The sequence below is a fragment of the Notolepis coatsorum genome (genome assembly GCF_963971535.1).
Source record: "Notolepis coatsorum genome assembly, chromosome: 12".
Lineage (NCBI taxonomy): Eukaryota > Metazoa > Chordata > Actinopteri > Aulopiformes > Paralepididae > Notolepis > Notolepis coatsorum.
The window spans coordinates 22,957,489-22,975,046 of record NC_140176.1 but is presented as its reverse complement, the minus strand read 5'-3'; the positions used below and the strand labels follow the sequence as shown (position 1 = coordinate 22,975,046).

General features: G+C 42.0%; 1 protein-coding gene across 1 annotated transcript in view; it reads right to left on the bottom strand.

The window, feature by feature from the left end:
- Positions 1–395: 395 nt before the first annotated feature.
- Positions 396–17,558, bottom strand: part of LOC311238109 (polypyrimidine tract-binding protein 2-like) — a 35,130-nt gene continuing 17,967 nt past the window's right edge. The window contains 6 exon segments of the mRNA XM_084326097.1: positions 396–2,177; positions 6,821–6,850; positions 6,852–6,896; positions 7,132–7,348; positions 13,182–13,274; positions 13,886–13,919. Of these exon segments, the coding sequence (XP_084182223.1) occupies positions 2,048–2,177; positions 6,821–6,850; positions 6,852–6,896; positions 7,132–7,348; positions 13,182–13,274; positions 13,886–13,919 (549 nt within the window). The 3' untranslated portion in view covers positions 396–2,047.

Sequence of the window (17,558 nt, the reverse complement as noted above, 5' to 3'; positions counted from 1 at the left end):
TTTTAATACCCATTTCACGGCCATACTAACAAAGACAAAGGAAATGTTTTAATTTGTATTATTTGTAGCCTGGATATTTCCCCCAAACACAATACGGAGAACATAGAAGTAACTAATCAAATAAATTTTAAGATCCATCAAAATAATATTTAAGACTTAAATTCTGATTAAATTCAAGACTTTTCAGACCCTGCAGGAACCCTGTGAAAATGGCTTTTAGAAGTGAGCTGGAGAAGAGAACAGAGACAGAAAGAGAGACAGAAGAGATGAGCATAGAGCTACAGAAGTTTTATTGAGCATGCTACAGAGGTAATGTAGAGTACACATAGGAGAGAGAAAGAGAGACCGTTAGAAGGGAAAAACAAAAAAGCAGAAAACCACATCGAACCTCCACATGTTTAGAAAAAAATCATCTTTTAATTGTGCCGATTCCAAACTATACCGAATACCGAACATTTGAAGTTGTAAAAATGGAAATATAAAATATACATTAGGTTTTTTTCTATTTCAGAAGAATCTAGGTCTCTTGATGCATCGGTCAAGATATATTTTTTTACGTATCCCCACAGATGTCTTACTGAAGTATGAAAATTCACGCTGAAATTAACATACTACAGTGCTTGTCAAAAAAGATTTTAGAGTTTTAGGTAATTTTCTCTTTTTAAACAATGCAAGTTAAAAGGAACACTAAAGGCACATCAACTTTGGTCCAACCAATAGCCCCCTTGTCAGTAAACTGTCACATGACAATGACATCACAGTGGACTCAATCCTGCTAGCTGATTCCAAAGCATGCGCAACTTTTAATTTCCCCCCAGATTCTAAAGGAACTAGACATGCTTAGAAAAACCACTGTCACTTCCAAATCCAAGTACGACACCAAATGGCTATAGCAACAAGCAAGGTAAAAAAAAAAAAAAGAGAAAAAAAAACAGCTACAAAGAAATATTCAGCCACAAGCCACATTATAGTTAAGCTCAATGAGGTGGGCGGGGTCAGGGTTTGGGTGGAGGGGACTTATAATGAAGTTACTTGTGGAACAATGCAATCACAACTGCAGCGTCTTGTTTTTCTTCCCAAGAAGCTTTCTACAACATCACGGTCTTGCCAGACTATTAGCTAAAGATTGAATTGAAAGCAGCCGTTGCTTGTTCCTAAAAACAGGACTGGTGGAAATAATCTAAAACACTGCAACAGAAAGGCTACACATAGTCGGCGACGGAGATTCACAAACTGAAATTATGGTCATATAAAATGATAAAACTACTTGCATTCTAACAAATTCCCCAAAACTAAGGGAATACCAATGTGCCTTAAAAGCATAGTATGGGTACTTACTCATGTAAATGTCTACTTGTAGAAACAGCTGATATCGTCAGGTAAGGCACATAAGTATGCTGTCAACTAAAAATGCAATAAAACTGACTCCCGGTGTCCCATTAAACTCTCCTTCGTATGGGCGACAATGGTCGGGTACATACAAGTCTGCGGTAATAAGGTAAGTATGTTACAGTTACAGTGGGGCCAGGTGATGAGGGTTGGACAGGTACAGTTAGTGGGGCCAGGTGATGAGGGTTGGACAGGTACAGTTACAGTGGGGCCAGGTGATGAGGGTTGGACAGGTACAGTTACAGTGGGGCCAGGTGATGAGGGTTGGACAGGTACAGTTACAGTGGGGCCAGGTGATGAGGGTTGGACAGGTACAGTTAGTGGGGCCAGGTGATGAGGGTTGGACAGGTACAGTTACAGTGGGGGCCAGGTGATGAGGACATCTACAACGTACATTGGTACAACAAGGTTTCTTCAAAATAAAACTTGGGGTTGCAAGTCAAAAAGGTTTCAGTCTCTCTCCAGGAATGACAGGATCAACGACAACAAAAAAAAAACAATACACCAAAAAAGAAAAAAGTACTAAAAGGGATCAATCTATCAACCAATCAACGTGGTCCCCCTAGTGTTCAGAAACAGTCCATTATGGTTGTCGTCGGCCAGCGTCTCTGGAGGCGACGTCAGGGTGTTTTCGGGGGGGAATGGGGGGGGCAGGTTTCTAGATGGTGGACTTGGAGAAGGAGACCCTCAGGTGTTGATTGGCCCCCATGTTGTAGTTGTGGAGATCCATCAGGGCCTGGATGGCCTCCTCCACCGTCGACATCTGGAGGAGAGCCATCTTGTGATCCCTGGCGAATGGGGAAAAGAACGTTTTTTTAACCTTTTCACTGCCGCACTACCAACACGGTTAACCCTTTCACTGCGGCAACACACAGAAGGTTAACTTTTTCGCTGCCACACGACAGCCGGTTAAACCCTTTCACTGCCACACGACAGAAGGTTGTGTGATAGTCAAGGGTTAACCTTCTGTCGTGTGGCAGTGAAAGGGTTAAGACCGGGGCGAGATTTATTTTACGTTGCACAAATAGATCAATACAGTCCATATTAAGTGATGTTTCTTTTTCAAATGTAGCCAAGAGTAAAGAAGACCCTAATCCTATAAAAACAGCAGTCAAAAGTGTATATTTTCAGCGCTACGTTTGTTTAGCGTTGTGATACCCATGGTAACAGGGGAGGAAATTAGGCCACTTTACTCGCCAATTGCGAGTATTTTTTACGTTTGGCGAGTAATTCATGAAGAGCACTCGCCAGTCTGGCGAGTACTAGTAATTACAAAACAAAACAAAAAAATCATTCTGCAATCTGCTGATTCGCTCACTGGCACAAACCGAACTCTGACTCCCCCCTTGATTCCTCCCATTTGCGCCACATAATAATCAGACCATAACCAATGAACATCATCGTTGTACAGATGCGCTCTAAGCTCCTCCAATGAACACTCGTTTTCTAGAAGATGCCGCCCATCTAGGGGAAGTGGACAGACCACTGCGTGCGGCCCTACAGACTCCTGTCACCGGCTTGACAACGTAGACAAACTTACAAAAACACATGAGTGGATGAAAATAATTGCATGTAGAGTCGTCGCTTTCGGATATCGGTGCGGTCTGACATGGGGGCGAACAACAGCACGCGACGCGTCTCCTTCGAGTCGGATGAGAATGACAGCATTAGCCGGCTAGCTACCTAGCATGTAACAAGCTACCATAACGCGCATTCAACATAGTGGACGACTATACTGAGCGGCTTTGCTTAAATGCAGCCGAGTGACATTTTATTATTACCGGGTTTCCCAGCATATCACCACTCGCCCATATGCCGTTCACAACGGTGATGTTGTCATATTTGGCATTCAGAACACACCTGCTGAACCCCTAGCGTTGTCGATTCGGTTCCAATGTATTGTCATCTTACAGCACAAGTACAGTACAACCAGAATACATTTGGCATACAACCAGAGTGCAAATGTAACAAGTCAAGTTCAAGTTGTTTTATTTAGCTATTACATTACAGTGAAATGCTTGGTTCTTTCACTGCCCAACCCAGTATTGATTGATTGATTGAAAACTTTATTAACAGATTGCAGAATGGGTACAATACAGTACAGCTCAATACACACAATTGTTAAGGGGATGCAGATCAGAGAAGGACTTTAGTCTTGTTTACATCAGGGTCCCCCATTTCAGTCCTGTTTGCTTAATGCCTTGTCCACTTCTGATAGTTTTAATTCATTGATCTGTTGTCAATATCTGTACACTGACGTCAGATGTCTCTGTGTAGACACAGGCCGCCCCAAGAAACGGTCTCTGTGTAAACAGATGGGCCCCCTTTGAAACAGTCTAGACACAGGTGCATGATGATATCAGGAGCATGCACAAGCCTACACACACACCAGCACACACACTTTAACACACTCTGCGGACACATCACGCAGACACTAATGAGCACACATAGAGAGAGATACACACCCCCCCCCTTTTTTTGTTCAAGAGTGACACCTAGACATGCAAACTCATGTCTCTCAATTTAACACACACACAGGCACACATCACGCAGACACTAATGCACACACATAGAAAGAGATACACACCCCCCCCCCTTTTTTTGTTCGAGAGCGTAGAAAGTGCCAGCTAAACATGCAAACTCATGTCTCTCACTTTAACACACACACAAGCGCACATCACATAGACATCAATGCATAACACACCAAGAGACATACACAATACCATTCTGATAAGATCTTGTGTCCTCAAACTGTGACATGACGGCTATCAATCACCAAGGTAGAAAAGAGGTTGGCCTATGTACCATACTGTATAAAATATGTGGCTGTCTGTGGTCAAGTATCATTCTGCGGGTGTATTCGAGCAGATGGTCCGGATTGAAGAGCTGTCCTTCCTGTGTTCTCTGTGTACTTGAGATAAAAACCTTGGCGGCACCAGACTTCAGACTCAACTTGTCTCACTGCTTCATTCAATAAAAGAACTATAAGGGTATTTCCTAACACTTCCTCCACACTCCAATATGTTATGATGAATTGAAATGGGGGACCCTGATTTGAAACAAGACGAAAGTCTTTCTCTGGTCTGCATCCCCTTAACAATTGTATGTATTGAACTGTACTGTATTGTACCCATTCTGCAATCTGTAATAAACTTTTCAATCAATCAATCCCCTTCAACCCTGCTCCTGTCAAACCTGCTCTTTCCATTCCCTCCATCATGTCCCCCCTTTCTGATGAATATTTCCTGCAACTTAAGAGTCAGACACACATTCCTAGTAGTTGAGCTGTGATGAATGAAAACTTTATTTAACAGATTGCAGAATGGGTACAGTACAGTACGGCTCAATACATGCAATTGTTAAGGGGATGCAGACCAGAGAAAGACTTTCGTCTTGTTTACATCAGGGTCCCCCATTTTCAATTCATTTTCAATCATCATTCAGTATAACCTAGACCAGCCCAACCCAGCATCTTTCACTGCCCAGTTCAGCCCAACCCAGTCCAGAATAGTTCCCTCTTTCATGTTAATATGTGATTTAATGATGTAATATTTTGAAGAGTAGAGACAGTGTGATTAATTTACTATGATTGAAAATCAATTAGACGAAGACGTACAAAGAAGTAATTATCACAATTAGCGATTTTTTTTGTCTGGTAAAAAAATCTATTTGGCTGGTAAAAAAAATCAGATACCCGCCAGTTGGCTGGTAAGCCAAAAAGTTAGTTTCCTCCCCTGCATGGTAACCATGTTGCGATTTTAAGTGTTATATTATAAGCGAAATATAAAATGTCTGCATTGCACCGGAAAACGGATGATTAGACACGAGAACAACAACTCATAGAGCTGTGAATCACATCCAGATTTAACACTGATATTCAAATAGAGGAGATCTTGGCCTTTCAAATGATGTATCACCTTCCATATAAAGCCATTTATAGGCCTGGCATTTTATATTCTATATTCATATTGCATGTGTCCGGATGTCAAAATGCAGTACTGCATCTACAAAAAAAACTGTAAATGATCTGCCCTTTTTTCATTTGCTTAGCTTTTTCACTACACTTGATCTCAATAAGTAGCTGAATGAGCTCAGTGGCATATTTTAGCTTTTGGTCATTGTCAGCATGGTGTTATTCACCGTCTCAAATTAAATACAAATACAAATTATTTTATACTTTGGTACGTTACAATTTACAGCATAAAAAAAAATATAACGATTTCCTGATTCTGAATCAATCTTCATTTGAATGAGCGATTCATAATCCCTAAATCGATATAATAATAAAAAATAAATAAAAATAAAATAAAAAAAGTTTTTGTCCCCAAATTTAGTCGTTATGTCACTTACCTTGCTGGTCGCCTCGCGTCCAGATCTTGCGCAACTGGTTTGAATCTAAAAACATGGAACAAGTGAAAGCATCACTAAAGTTACTGCCAGGTGCAAAGGCAGATGTCTGGTTGCACTTTGGATTTAAAAAACACGACGACAGAAGAGCTGGACAAAAGCAAAGCAAATATCGCTGCTGGCGGAACAAAACCTTGCAACTCCAAAAACCCAACTTTTCAGCAGATGAAAAAAAAGAACACAGATTTGAGGGCAAATAGAGTTACGAGGTTTAGACAGATGATTGGTTTAATGCTTTCCCATTGTGTAGACTTTGTAAACCACACACATGGGAGGATGATCTACTGAGTTGATAAAAATAAAATAGAGTTACGAGGTTTTGTTCCGCCAGCAGCGATATGTAAGCTGTGCAAAGTAGAGGTGAAATATTGTGGAAATACAACAAATCTATGAAACAACTTACTGAGGACGTGACATAAGCAAAAGCCAATGTTCCAATAAAAAGTACATTCATGTAACTGCTTGAGTCAATTCAGCGCCAATCACGTAAAAAGTCGGGTTATCTCGCAACGGTTGAGCACCAAAACACGAGAAAAGTTTTTTTTTATTCTATACAGTCTCACGGACCTCTGTGTATCATTGGGACTCATTCTGAGCCCTCGAGATTGCAATGCTGGCCGAATCCTGCTAGGTGGCAGTATCGCCTACCCTTTGAAACCTTATTTCACACTTTATATGGTCCGGGCGGAGAAATGGGAAAATCAGTTTTGGGAAATCAGTGGCGATACCCAGCTTTAATTTCCCTGAGGTCAATAGATGTCCCTAGATACCAAGAACATGCAAATGGGCCTTGTAGTTGTGGAGCAATCTTCCATTTACTTAGGTATGTGTAGGCGAATTTTCTGAAATATGGCTATGGTAAAAGAAATCAAATTAAATATTTCCAAATGAGCATGATTTACTTTAGCAGTTGTTCAAAATGCTCATCTAAAATGTTTCCAAGACCAAAACCCTTCAAAATCTGTACAACTCTCTTTTATTAGACATTTTCAATCAGACACGAGCAGACGGACGATGAACTTACTGGAAAAACTTGAATGCTTTCACAGTGCCCCGCATTAGAGAACAGCAATCGCAGGTCTTCTTCAGTAACATCTTGTCTGTGAAATACAGGAAAGATACTTTCTAGCACAGTCTCTGGAGCGTAACAGTAAGAAGCATTTTGTATGAAAGTATTCTGTACTTCTGTATGACAACTATTAAAGAAACTTGAAACTATTAGCACTCTTGTAGATGCATGGACTCTGCATCAAATATCACGCAACAAGAAGATCAAGGTCAACAACAGCTCATGACCTGGGAAAACATTTCCTCAACCTTCCCTGCTGTACTCACGGGATGTTGGAGAGGTGGAGTGTGGCGGAGGGCGGGAAGATGTTCTGGAAGTTCTTGGAGCCAGGCTTCTTGAAGCGATGCAGCGGGGAGTTGGTGAAGTCCTTGGTGAGGCCCTGGTCGTCCAGGCCGTCGCGGGGCAGTGCCACAGTCTGGTGCTTAGACAGGGTTACCCGGATGATCTTACCATACATCTTCTGGCCATTAAGGTGGCTCATCGCTGCGAGTGTAGAGGAGGAAGTCATAGCTATTATTTTAATGGAACAACCGTGGATGCTTTTGGAACAGAACAGAAAAGAAAGAAAAACGCTGTTCACTGAAACTGTGGACTGCTGCCGTTAAGGTCATCATAATGCTGGTTGATTTGATTTTTGATTTTTATTTGGAAATTACAAACACATCAAAAACTAATTATCATGACCGGTTTGTTTTCCTGATGATATCACCTAAAAGTAGGGATGTCTTAAATACTTTGTTGTGGAAAATGTGTATATGGGGTGGACTAGTTTAATATAGGTCAACTAGCAGTGCTCAAAGACACTAGGGCGACAGTCCGGCTGATGTTCTTAAAACAACTTTAAGTATGGGACAGATAGACATTTCGAGTACATCACATCTTGTTCTTTTCTGCTTTAATCTTGTACATCACATCTTGTTCTCTCTTTCACACACACACACACACACTCTTTCACATTCACACACACACACACACACTCATTCTCTCTTTCACACACGCACACATACTCTTTCACATTCACACACACGCACACATCTCACTCACTCACTCACACACACACACACACTCATTTTCTCTTTCACTAATCTTGACTCCAGACTCCAGCTTTATCTCTCTTCGATGTTAAATCTATGTGTCATCTTAATGTACGTCAGGGTTAGAAATTAAAATTTTTTTTCAAGGGCTTTTTTTGCCCCCCTTAATTGATTTTCGGGGGCTTTTTTTTGTATTTCGGGGGCACAACATTTTTATAATGAAAATTAACATAAAGATTATAAAACATTGTTGACACTTTTTTTTACAGTCTTCGTCCCTATGTTTGATAACGTAATGTTAATGTCTCCATATATAGGGCTCTACGCTAACCTTTTTCCCAAGGAGCACATGTGCTCCTAAATAAAATGTTAATAAATTAAATTTAAATACAAATTTAGGAGCACACAGAAATTTAGGAGCAGAGTGACAATTGTTCAAGTAACACACACACACACACGATGTGTGACATGGCTTGGTTTCATGTTTTGAGGTACCTTCAATTATCTGTAAATAATACATACATACTCTATCTAAATAGATTAAATATGATTGTCCCTGAGGGCAAGTTGTGTTGTTGTCAGATCGATCAATGAAATACGTTGCGCGCTCAGCTGTGGAATGAAGGAAATGCACATCGGGATCATTTGGATGTTATTCTTTGGAGTTGTGTTACAAATGGAACGGTCTTTCCCCGCGGAACACAAGTTACTTAACGTTACACAGGTCGCGCTATGCAGATGCTTAGCTTGCTAACGTTAAGATAGCAGTGTAACTTAATGTTACACAGCACTATGCATGCTTGCTGAAAAGCAGAGCTCTCCGTCTGTCAGTCTGTGTTCGCACCTCAAGCACCCTTAACACGCAGCGGGCCCCGCCTCCCTCCCTCCCTCCCTCTTTGCATTCCACCCAAAAACTGAATTTCAGTCCAGTTTCTTAACTATTAACAGCGGAGCTGTTTTGTAATCTTCACTCTGCAAGTAAATGATTTTTCCGGTTCGCACACACACATATTATTAGGGCCAAATACGAGGGAAATGCTCGCACTGTAGAGCATATAATTATATATATAATTAGTAAACTGTCGGGGGCTTTTATTGCCCCCCTTAACTGATTTTCGAGGGCATTTGGTCAATTTTCGAGGGCATTTTGCCCCAAGCCCCCGTTAATTTCGAACCCTGATGTACGTCATGTCATATCTGATATAATATGTCACGTCATCATATCTGTCATGTTGGGGCAGGGCTGGGAAGGTATTATCTGGGGGGCACGGGGGTTGGGAGGTTAGAGTGTTTTTCTTCAGCTGTGGTGACCGTCTGCTGATCCATAGCTCTTCTGTTAAACCTTCTTTCCTTAAATAAATTGCTTGTTGAAACTGGAAATAACGTCTCCTGCTGTGTTAACGACTACTCAGCCACAACAACTTCAAAGCTTCGTTCGATGGGCATGGGATTCGAATATGAAAATAAAGGAAATGAACACGGCGATTATCCGTGCGCGGCTCGAATGGGCGTGCGTGTACGTATAATATTGATCATCTAGCGTTTATTTGAAAACGATTCATAAATAGGCCGACAAATATCAACGTTCTGGAATATTCCAGTAAAAGACGATTATCATAGAATGGCCCAGAATGGACTGTTTTTTTTACCTCAAAACGGGTGCTTTTCAAAATACTCTCAAACGGAAATGAAGCGATAAAAAACCAATCTGCCTTGACAGCACTAACTGGAAAAGGATTCTTTGATAAGCGACTGGCAGATTAGACATATAGCCATAATTTAAAACATAGATTAGGCAATATTAAGGTTAACATTGGCAGCGATTGTGTCATTCAAGCGCTAACTCTGGCGCCATCTGGTGGCACTGAAAGTGTTAACATTACATATCTCTTGTTGTGGAATTAACACAACATTATGCATACTTTTGACAATAAATAAAGGTTATAGAAATGTTTAAAAAAATAAAATAAAAAACGATAGATATTTTCCGATATCACATTTTAATGCCAATATTGGCCGATAATATCGGTAGGCCGATAATATCGGACATCCCTAATAAAAACATATGTCTACTCTAGCCATGTAATCTGATTTTCTGCCCTATGGCTGCTGAGCCATTTGCTCTTCCCATAATTTAGCCTTTACCTTTGTTTTACCTCTGGTAGGCAGAGGTAGTTCATTCCAAAGTACAACACCGGTGTAAAAAAAAAAAAGGAGCTTCTTGCTATCGTACTCCCAACTTTAGGAACACTGCAAGACATAATTCTAGCTCTGGTGTTATGATTGGGTAGCTCTGTTACCATAACCATGGTGCTGCCATGTTGAGGGATAAAAGGATTTAGCCAACCATTGTGACAGGGGACTAATCTAGGTATGAGATTGTAATCCATTTCCCCAATAAGCCCAAAATCGTCCAGTCCCATAGCACCCCCATCCTGTACATATAGGCACAGCTGTTTGTAGCATCATCAATTTGTAAGTAGGCCAAAACAGAAATATAGTAGGCACCGTTTTTGGTTCATGTGCCTGCCTTATCCTCTGAACACCACAGGATGGCGCCAAAGTAACACATAAGAAAAGTCAAAAGTAGTCATATCGTGATATTAACAATATGGCGTGATGACGTGTTGATGCATTTGCAATAGAAAAAACACCACTTGAATCGGCATGACATTTTTCAAGCACAGCTTTATCCCCAATGTTACCAACGCAAACAATTCCTACCATAGCATTAGGGCTGGGTGATATGCTATCATGATATTTCTCTTATTTTTAACAGTATGACAGTGCAAATTAATCATGGTGATTTTTCATTCAAAAGGGGTACATTTTAATAAAATAATGTCATCCCCAAGTCTGTGTAATACTGCTGTAAGGACATTTTTATATTCACTTAAAAAGATACATCTATCATTTTACGATTTGTATATATCGTTGATGACGGTATAGTAAATATCCATACCTTTGCATGGATCCATGACGGTATACACAGCCGGGAACCAGTAAAATCGCTACCACTATTAGAGGTGCAATCGGTAGAACTCATACCTTTGGGCCTGTAAAGTTAAATAGTCTACAGAACTGCAGTGCGACTTGAAACAAGAGTTCTTGAAGCTGCAGGTAACGCCCACCTTGTCTTCCCCTTGCCAATCAAACAGGAAGTCTCACCTGCATATGTAGCCTTATTTATCCATGTTGGTCCTCGAGCTGATTGTCGCTGACCTAGTTCCACAGCAACAAGCAAAGTTCTGTCCAGTTGCCATGGTGTTGCTTTATTCAAGCGACGGTTTGAAACGTTGGAAGGATATAGATGCAGTCAGCCAACAGTAATGTTGTCTTCGCACTACTAGCTTATTATTTTTCTTCAACCCCTCACTTCAACTACAGGCAGCTTGATGTAATCAAACAGCTGATTGGCTGATCACACTAAAGAGGGTCAACTCTTCATTTTGCCAGACATGTCTTCGGTAACTCATTGAAGTCAGTTTTATTAGGTGATACTATGTTGCAAGCTCTTGGCGAGTAGGTTTCTTTTAGTTATTGTTAAACAAAAATATTAAACAATATAGTTATTTATACTTTCACTAAAGATGCCAAGGAACACTATTCTATTCTATCTACTTTTATGTTTATATTTTGACTCACTATTTTGCACCAAAAATGTAAACAATGAATAGCTGTAGGGAAGAGAATGAGATATGGAGAATCGTAGATAGGTTTAATATTTCAATACACTACAAAACAATTACATTTAAAATTCTGTATTGAGATCCCAACACCCCTAATTGCTAGAATTAACACTTTGATTGCCATGGTTAAATTCATAATTTACCATCCCTAGCCAGCTCTATTTGTCTATGGAGAAGTTCCCCTTCTTTGCAGGGCTATAACTTTTTAAATTCTATTGCTAAATTGACATTATTATGGCCCATTCAATGTCCTATATGTATTGTTCAGGGTGTATCAATGTTATACTTTTTCATTCACATATTCATACTAAAATACGGTCTAAACTAAGTATGGTTTTATCGTTTTCTGCAGCTTTCTCCAGAACTTGATTTATAGCCCCAAATGCACTATATTGATGATCAAATACAGTTTGGTAGCGATCGGTGCCAGATGAAAAATTTCAACTGGAGGTACTTCTAGAAGTTACTACGTATCATCGGATATTGACCGGATGGGCGGGGGATCGTTTATAATTCAGTGGGCAACGTTATATCATTCGTCTAGTGTGGGTCATATGGTCATCAGAGCAGTTTATATGGAACACGTTAGAAAATAACGCTGGATCTTACCGTATGTTCCTCGCGCCGTTGGACGATCAGCTTGGAGTACAGTTTTCGATTATGGGATGTTGATATAGATGAACCATTTCCAGGTTGTATAATACTATATACGTCCAAATAACGTTGTTTATTGAGTTAGGGCGAGCGATTGATTATCCAGTGTGTTGAGATGGAGTCCGGCTACCGATCGCGACTGCCCGGACGAAATATGGACGAGCACTTCCTGTTTGGCGCTCTTGAACCAGATGGCGCTCTTGAACCGTTAGACAGTTGAGTGGAGCTCACCAGTACATCCCATGTCTCCGGAGGAGAAATATGATTTCGATCACAGATTTTTGAATTATTGATATCAAAGACGAGTTACGGCGTCTTCGGCAGAATGAGCATGGCTAGGAAAGACGTCCAAAGGCGTTTTCGGCGATTAAAGTGTTAACCAACACCATGGCTGGTTACTGGATGGAAATTTGCATTTTGCTGCAGAGATGGACAATCAGCTGTCAGGGACGCACCATGGGACTGTCCTTGATGGTCTTTTTAATCTTACGGTTTTAGCCACCCACATAAGACCACAAGCCATTTTTACAGATTACCGATGCGGGACAAAAAAGGAATTAGTCCACTGGGGGTGTTGATTTGCATAAAAGAGTGCAATTGAAAAAGGCACTGCGACGACTGAGCAACCGATTGGACATGCACTGACCGTCAGCCTAGTGTCCCATGAGCGAGTGAGTGAATGAGTCAGTGAACATCATTTACGACTGATAGCCCATGGAAGCGGGGGGGGGGGGGGGGGGGGCTTGGGTGGAGGACAAGAGGATCAACTCATAATGGGGATGGTTGGGTATGAAGGTAGCACCACGTCTGGCTCCACACACAAAAACACAGCCTGCCACAGAAATGGCAGTAAAGGGAGAGTGTCGTTGGCTTCAGGTTTCTTAGACACCTTATGCGTTTGGCAGCACAAGGAGGATTAAGTAAGTACAGCTGGCTCACCTAGCTGGGCCTGATTTCCATCTGCCATTTGGATCAGAGCGCTGTCCTTTTTGTTGTACAGGATTTTCACCCTCTGGACATCCCCGTACACCCCTGCATCAAGAGCCACAGCCAGGCAGGAGGAGAGGTGGTGAGGAGGAGGGAGAAAAAGCAGATAAGTCAGAAAAACATAGTTGGCACTAGAAAGGAGGCTATTTCAAGAGTTACAGATAGAGTAGAAGTATAGAAAGAGAATAGAGAGAGAGTTCACACAAGAACTTTAACAAAAAGACTATAGAATGAGAGGTGTAGAAAGGACAGGTAAGAGAGAGACCCTCTAAAAAGATAAGTTATCAAGCTGTGTGAGGTGGCTATAGAAAACTAAAAACGGCATGCAAAAATAATACATATTTAACCGTGCATTAACACAAATCACTATGGATCCACTGAGGTTAACACGATAAGCATGAACCCAAACCAATAAACGGGGGGGGCCTAAATGTATTACAAAACTAATCAACATATAAGCTACTAGGCTGAAACAAATATATATAAGCTGCCAATAATGATAATAATAATAAATGTCTCAAAGATAGAGAAAAAGATCAACAAGAATGAGAGGGTAGAGGAAAGAGATAGGAAAGGAAAGAAAAGAAAGAAAGAGATAGAAAGAGATAGAGAGAGAGAGAGAGTGAGAGTGAGAGAGAGAGCTAACGATAACATACCGAAGAGGGTAAACAGACTTTGGGGCGTAACCATCTTTAGAGGGAGAGAAGAGCAACAAGCAGCGTGAGACAGGTAGAGAGGTAGAAGAGTCGGAGCGGAGTAGAGAGCGGAGATGGACAGATCAATCCAGAGCGGAGGTAGGAGGAGGTATGGTGGTTTTTCCCCCCCGTAGAGTGATGGAGGTGGTGAGTCATGGAGAAGGAGAGGAGGCATGGGGAAGGAGGCATGGGGGAGGGGGCATGGGGGAGGAGGAGGAGGAGGATTTGGGGAGGTTAAGTTTGGGAGGAGGGTGGTAGGGGTTCCAGGGGACATTTTTGAGGAGGACAGAGGTTCAAAGCCCCAACACATGAAACAGTGGAAGTTGAAGATAGGGAGTGTGAGAGGTTTTTATGAGGAAGAGTAGGACAGAATAGGGGGGGGGAGAGAGAGAGAGAGAGAGAGAGAGAGAGAGAGAGAGAGAGAGAGAGAGAGAGAGAGAGAGAGAGAGAGAGAGAGAGAGAGAGAGGACAGAATAGGGGGAGAGAGAGAGAGAGAGAGAGAGAGAGAGAGAGAGAGAGAGAGAGAGAGAGAGAGAGGACAGAATAGGGGGGGGGAGGGAGGGAGAGAGAGAGAGAGAGAGAGAGAGAGAGAGGATGAACAGGAAGTGGGGATGGGATGGGAGGGAGGGAGAGAAGGGGGGAGCAAATGCAAATTGAAAACAAAAAGTGAGGGGGGGGGGGGAACAAATAAAAATACAGGTCAGTACACTGGAATAATGCAGGAAGTTTGGTCAGAGAAAATGAGCTTGTTGGATTCAATGTTTTTCTTTAGTCAAAGAACCAGCAAATAACGTGTGCCAAAATGTATTCACCCTAGACAAGCATGGAGAAGGGGGGGGGGGGGGGGGGGTCAAACATTCATGTCAAAAGAACCATAACAAAAAGCAGCAATATAAATAGAAAAAGGTCATAACCATGGGGGAGAAGAATAACATGCAGTATGGGAGCAGGGTCATAAATCTGAAGATCTGCCAATCTTTCAGTTGAGGAAGATGGTAGATGAAATGCTGAAGGGGGGGGGGGATTAGTTATAAAGAGGATCGTGCACTTCAAGAAATAAATTCATGCGAGGGTTGATGCGAAGGCCCGGCCCGGAGGACACGCTGGCGTTCACAGGTCAAAAAAGAGTGAGCAGCAGAGACCTAGAAGAGCACAGTATCTCAACATTTAGGAGTCTCCTTTTAATGGTTTAGATACTTAATGCTGCTCCCGCATGAAGCATTCATTCAGAGCCAGAGCTTGAGAGAAAAGACAGAGAGCAAGTAAGAGATACAGATGAGGGGGAGGGGGGGGGGGGGGGGGGGGGGGGGTTAAAGGTAGAATCTGTAATGTCGTTGAACATCTAGGCAAAAGATGACCACATGGTACTATGCTTTGTTTACAGCTTTGTTTTTGTCTGATGTTTGGGGCGGTTGCTACTGCTGGCCACACCTCAGACTCTGCCAAGAGGTATGAAGAAATTCACAGTATAATAAGTAGGGATGTACGATATTGATTTTTTGACACCGATACCGATAACCTTATGCTCCTCAAGCCGATAATTATTGTATTATAATATTTTTTTAACTGTATATATATATATATATATATATATTTTTTTATCAAAAAGATTTTTTCTTTTTTTAGTATTTATAAGCTCAGACGTCATCGGTACTGCTATCGGTACTCGAGAAATTATGGAGTTTTTTTTTTTAGGAATTTAAACGCCGCAAACTAATCTTGTTGGCCGTTGTCTATCTCGCCTGCCTCTGTGTCTCTCTGCCTGCGCGGGGAGCGGGCTGCCTGCCCTCTCCTCTCTTCTCCTCCCACACACACACACACACTCACTCACACGGGTGCTGCGCTGGAGTACAGACAGCTCTGCTCTCATAATGGCGGACAGAACGAAATGTTCAAAAGTCTGGGTCTATTTTACTAAAGTCGATGCTGACAACGCTCGTTGCCACAAGTGCAACAAGACATTTGCCAGTAATGTATAAGCGCTGGTACTTGTCAATGTGGCTGGCGGGGAGATAACGTTAGCTCCGAGTAGAGTAATGGCTGACAATCCGGAGGTAAATAAACGAACGAGAGCTTCTGATTGGTGGTAAGAAGAAGAGGTGGGTGCAAGCCGTGGGACGTAATTGGCAGATCGACTGTCTGTCTCCGAATGTAACGTGACTACGTCACAGCCAAGAAAGGGAGCGCTGGATTTATGAAAAACTCCCTGTTCCTAAACCACACGCTATCAGTTTTACCACAGTACTGGCAAAACGGGAGGAGGCTATAATAAAAACAAGCGCCTTTCATCCAAATCCACCCACACCGGATTTATTTTAACCAAAAAATGTATTATATGTTATCGGAGCTATCAATAACATTATCGAGTTTATCGGGATGACGTCATAATTGCTGATATCGGCCCGATAATTATCGGCCCGATAATTATCGTGCATCCCTAATAATAAGTTACTCAATTCCAACCAATACGTCAGATCGGTTGATGCACCGATTCAACTTTTTCAGTCCCGATACCGACCAATACCTGGGCTTTGAGTATCGGCCGATACAGAGTACAGATCCTATCCATTACTTTTAAAGAACAGTATAGACTTGGGCCATCTTTTTGGAGTCATTGGACAAATATGTTTCTCTATTATAGAGTTAACATGTAAAATTATTTGCAAATAAAGTCACTTTTGATTTCTGGCATGTTACACGCGTTTCTTGGATTTTAGTATCGTTCTCCAATACCAATATTCTATTTTAACCTGGTATCAGACCGGGAATATCAGAGAATAGTAGTGGTATATGTGCATCCCTGACATCAGACCAAAACAAAAAAGTAAACAAGCAGTAAACCAAGAGGGGCTATTTTGCCTAGAAGTGGCTGTTTGACTGCATTACAGATTCCACCTGTAAGATGAGAGAAATTGGAAACAATTGAAGTCAGTTTAAAGAGGGAGAGTGAAAGACAGCACGAGTCTTTTAGAGGTGAAGACGGGCGTAGATTTTTTTTCCCCAGAAAAGGCACACAGGTGAGAGATCAGAGAGTGATTTCATATGAGCCGAGGAGAGAAGAGAGCTTAGAGAGAAAAACAGAGAAGAGACAGAGTTAGCAGAGTTAAGACAGATACAGTTCGACATAAGAGGGAGGGAGAGAACACCTAGGGAGGGCTGGGGTGGGAGGGAGAGAACACCTAGGGAGGGCTGGGGTGGGAGGGAGAGAACACCTAGGGAGGGCTGGGGTGGGAGGGAGAGAACACCTAGGGAGGGCTGGGGTGGGAGGGAGAGAACACCTAGGGAGGGCTGGGGTGGGAGGGAGAGAACACCTAGGGAGGGCTGGGGTGGGAGGGAGGGAGAGAACATCTAGGGAGGGCGAGAACATCTAGGGAGACTTGGTGGGGTGAGAAGACGGAACATCCCCTTATGGGGATATAATGAGTTCTTAAAACCGGACTTAAAGAGAGGAGCTTGGACAAGCTTGAAGAAAAGGTTGCAGTCCGGGTCAGTTTCTTGTACATACAGCGTTTCCCGAACAATATCATCCTAGGACTGATAACAGTGAACTTCAGAAACTGATAATGATCTGCATGCGCTGTAGGGATGGGCACAGTTATTAGAATATTCAAAATTAAGTACCGGTAGGTATTTA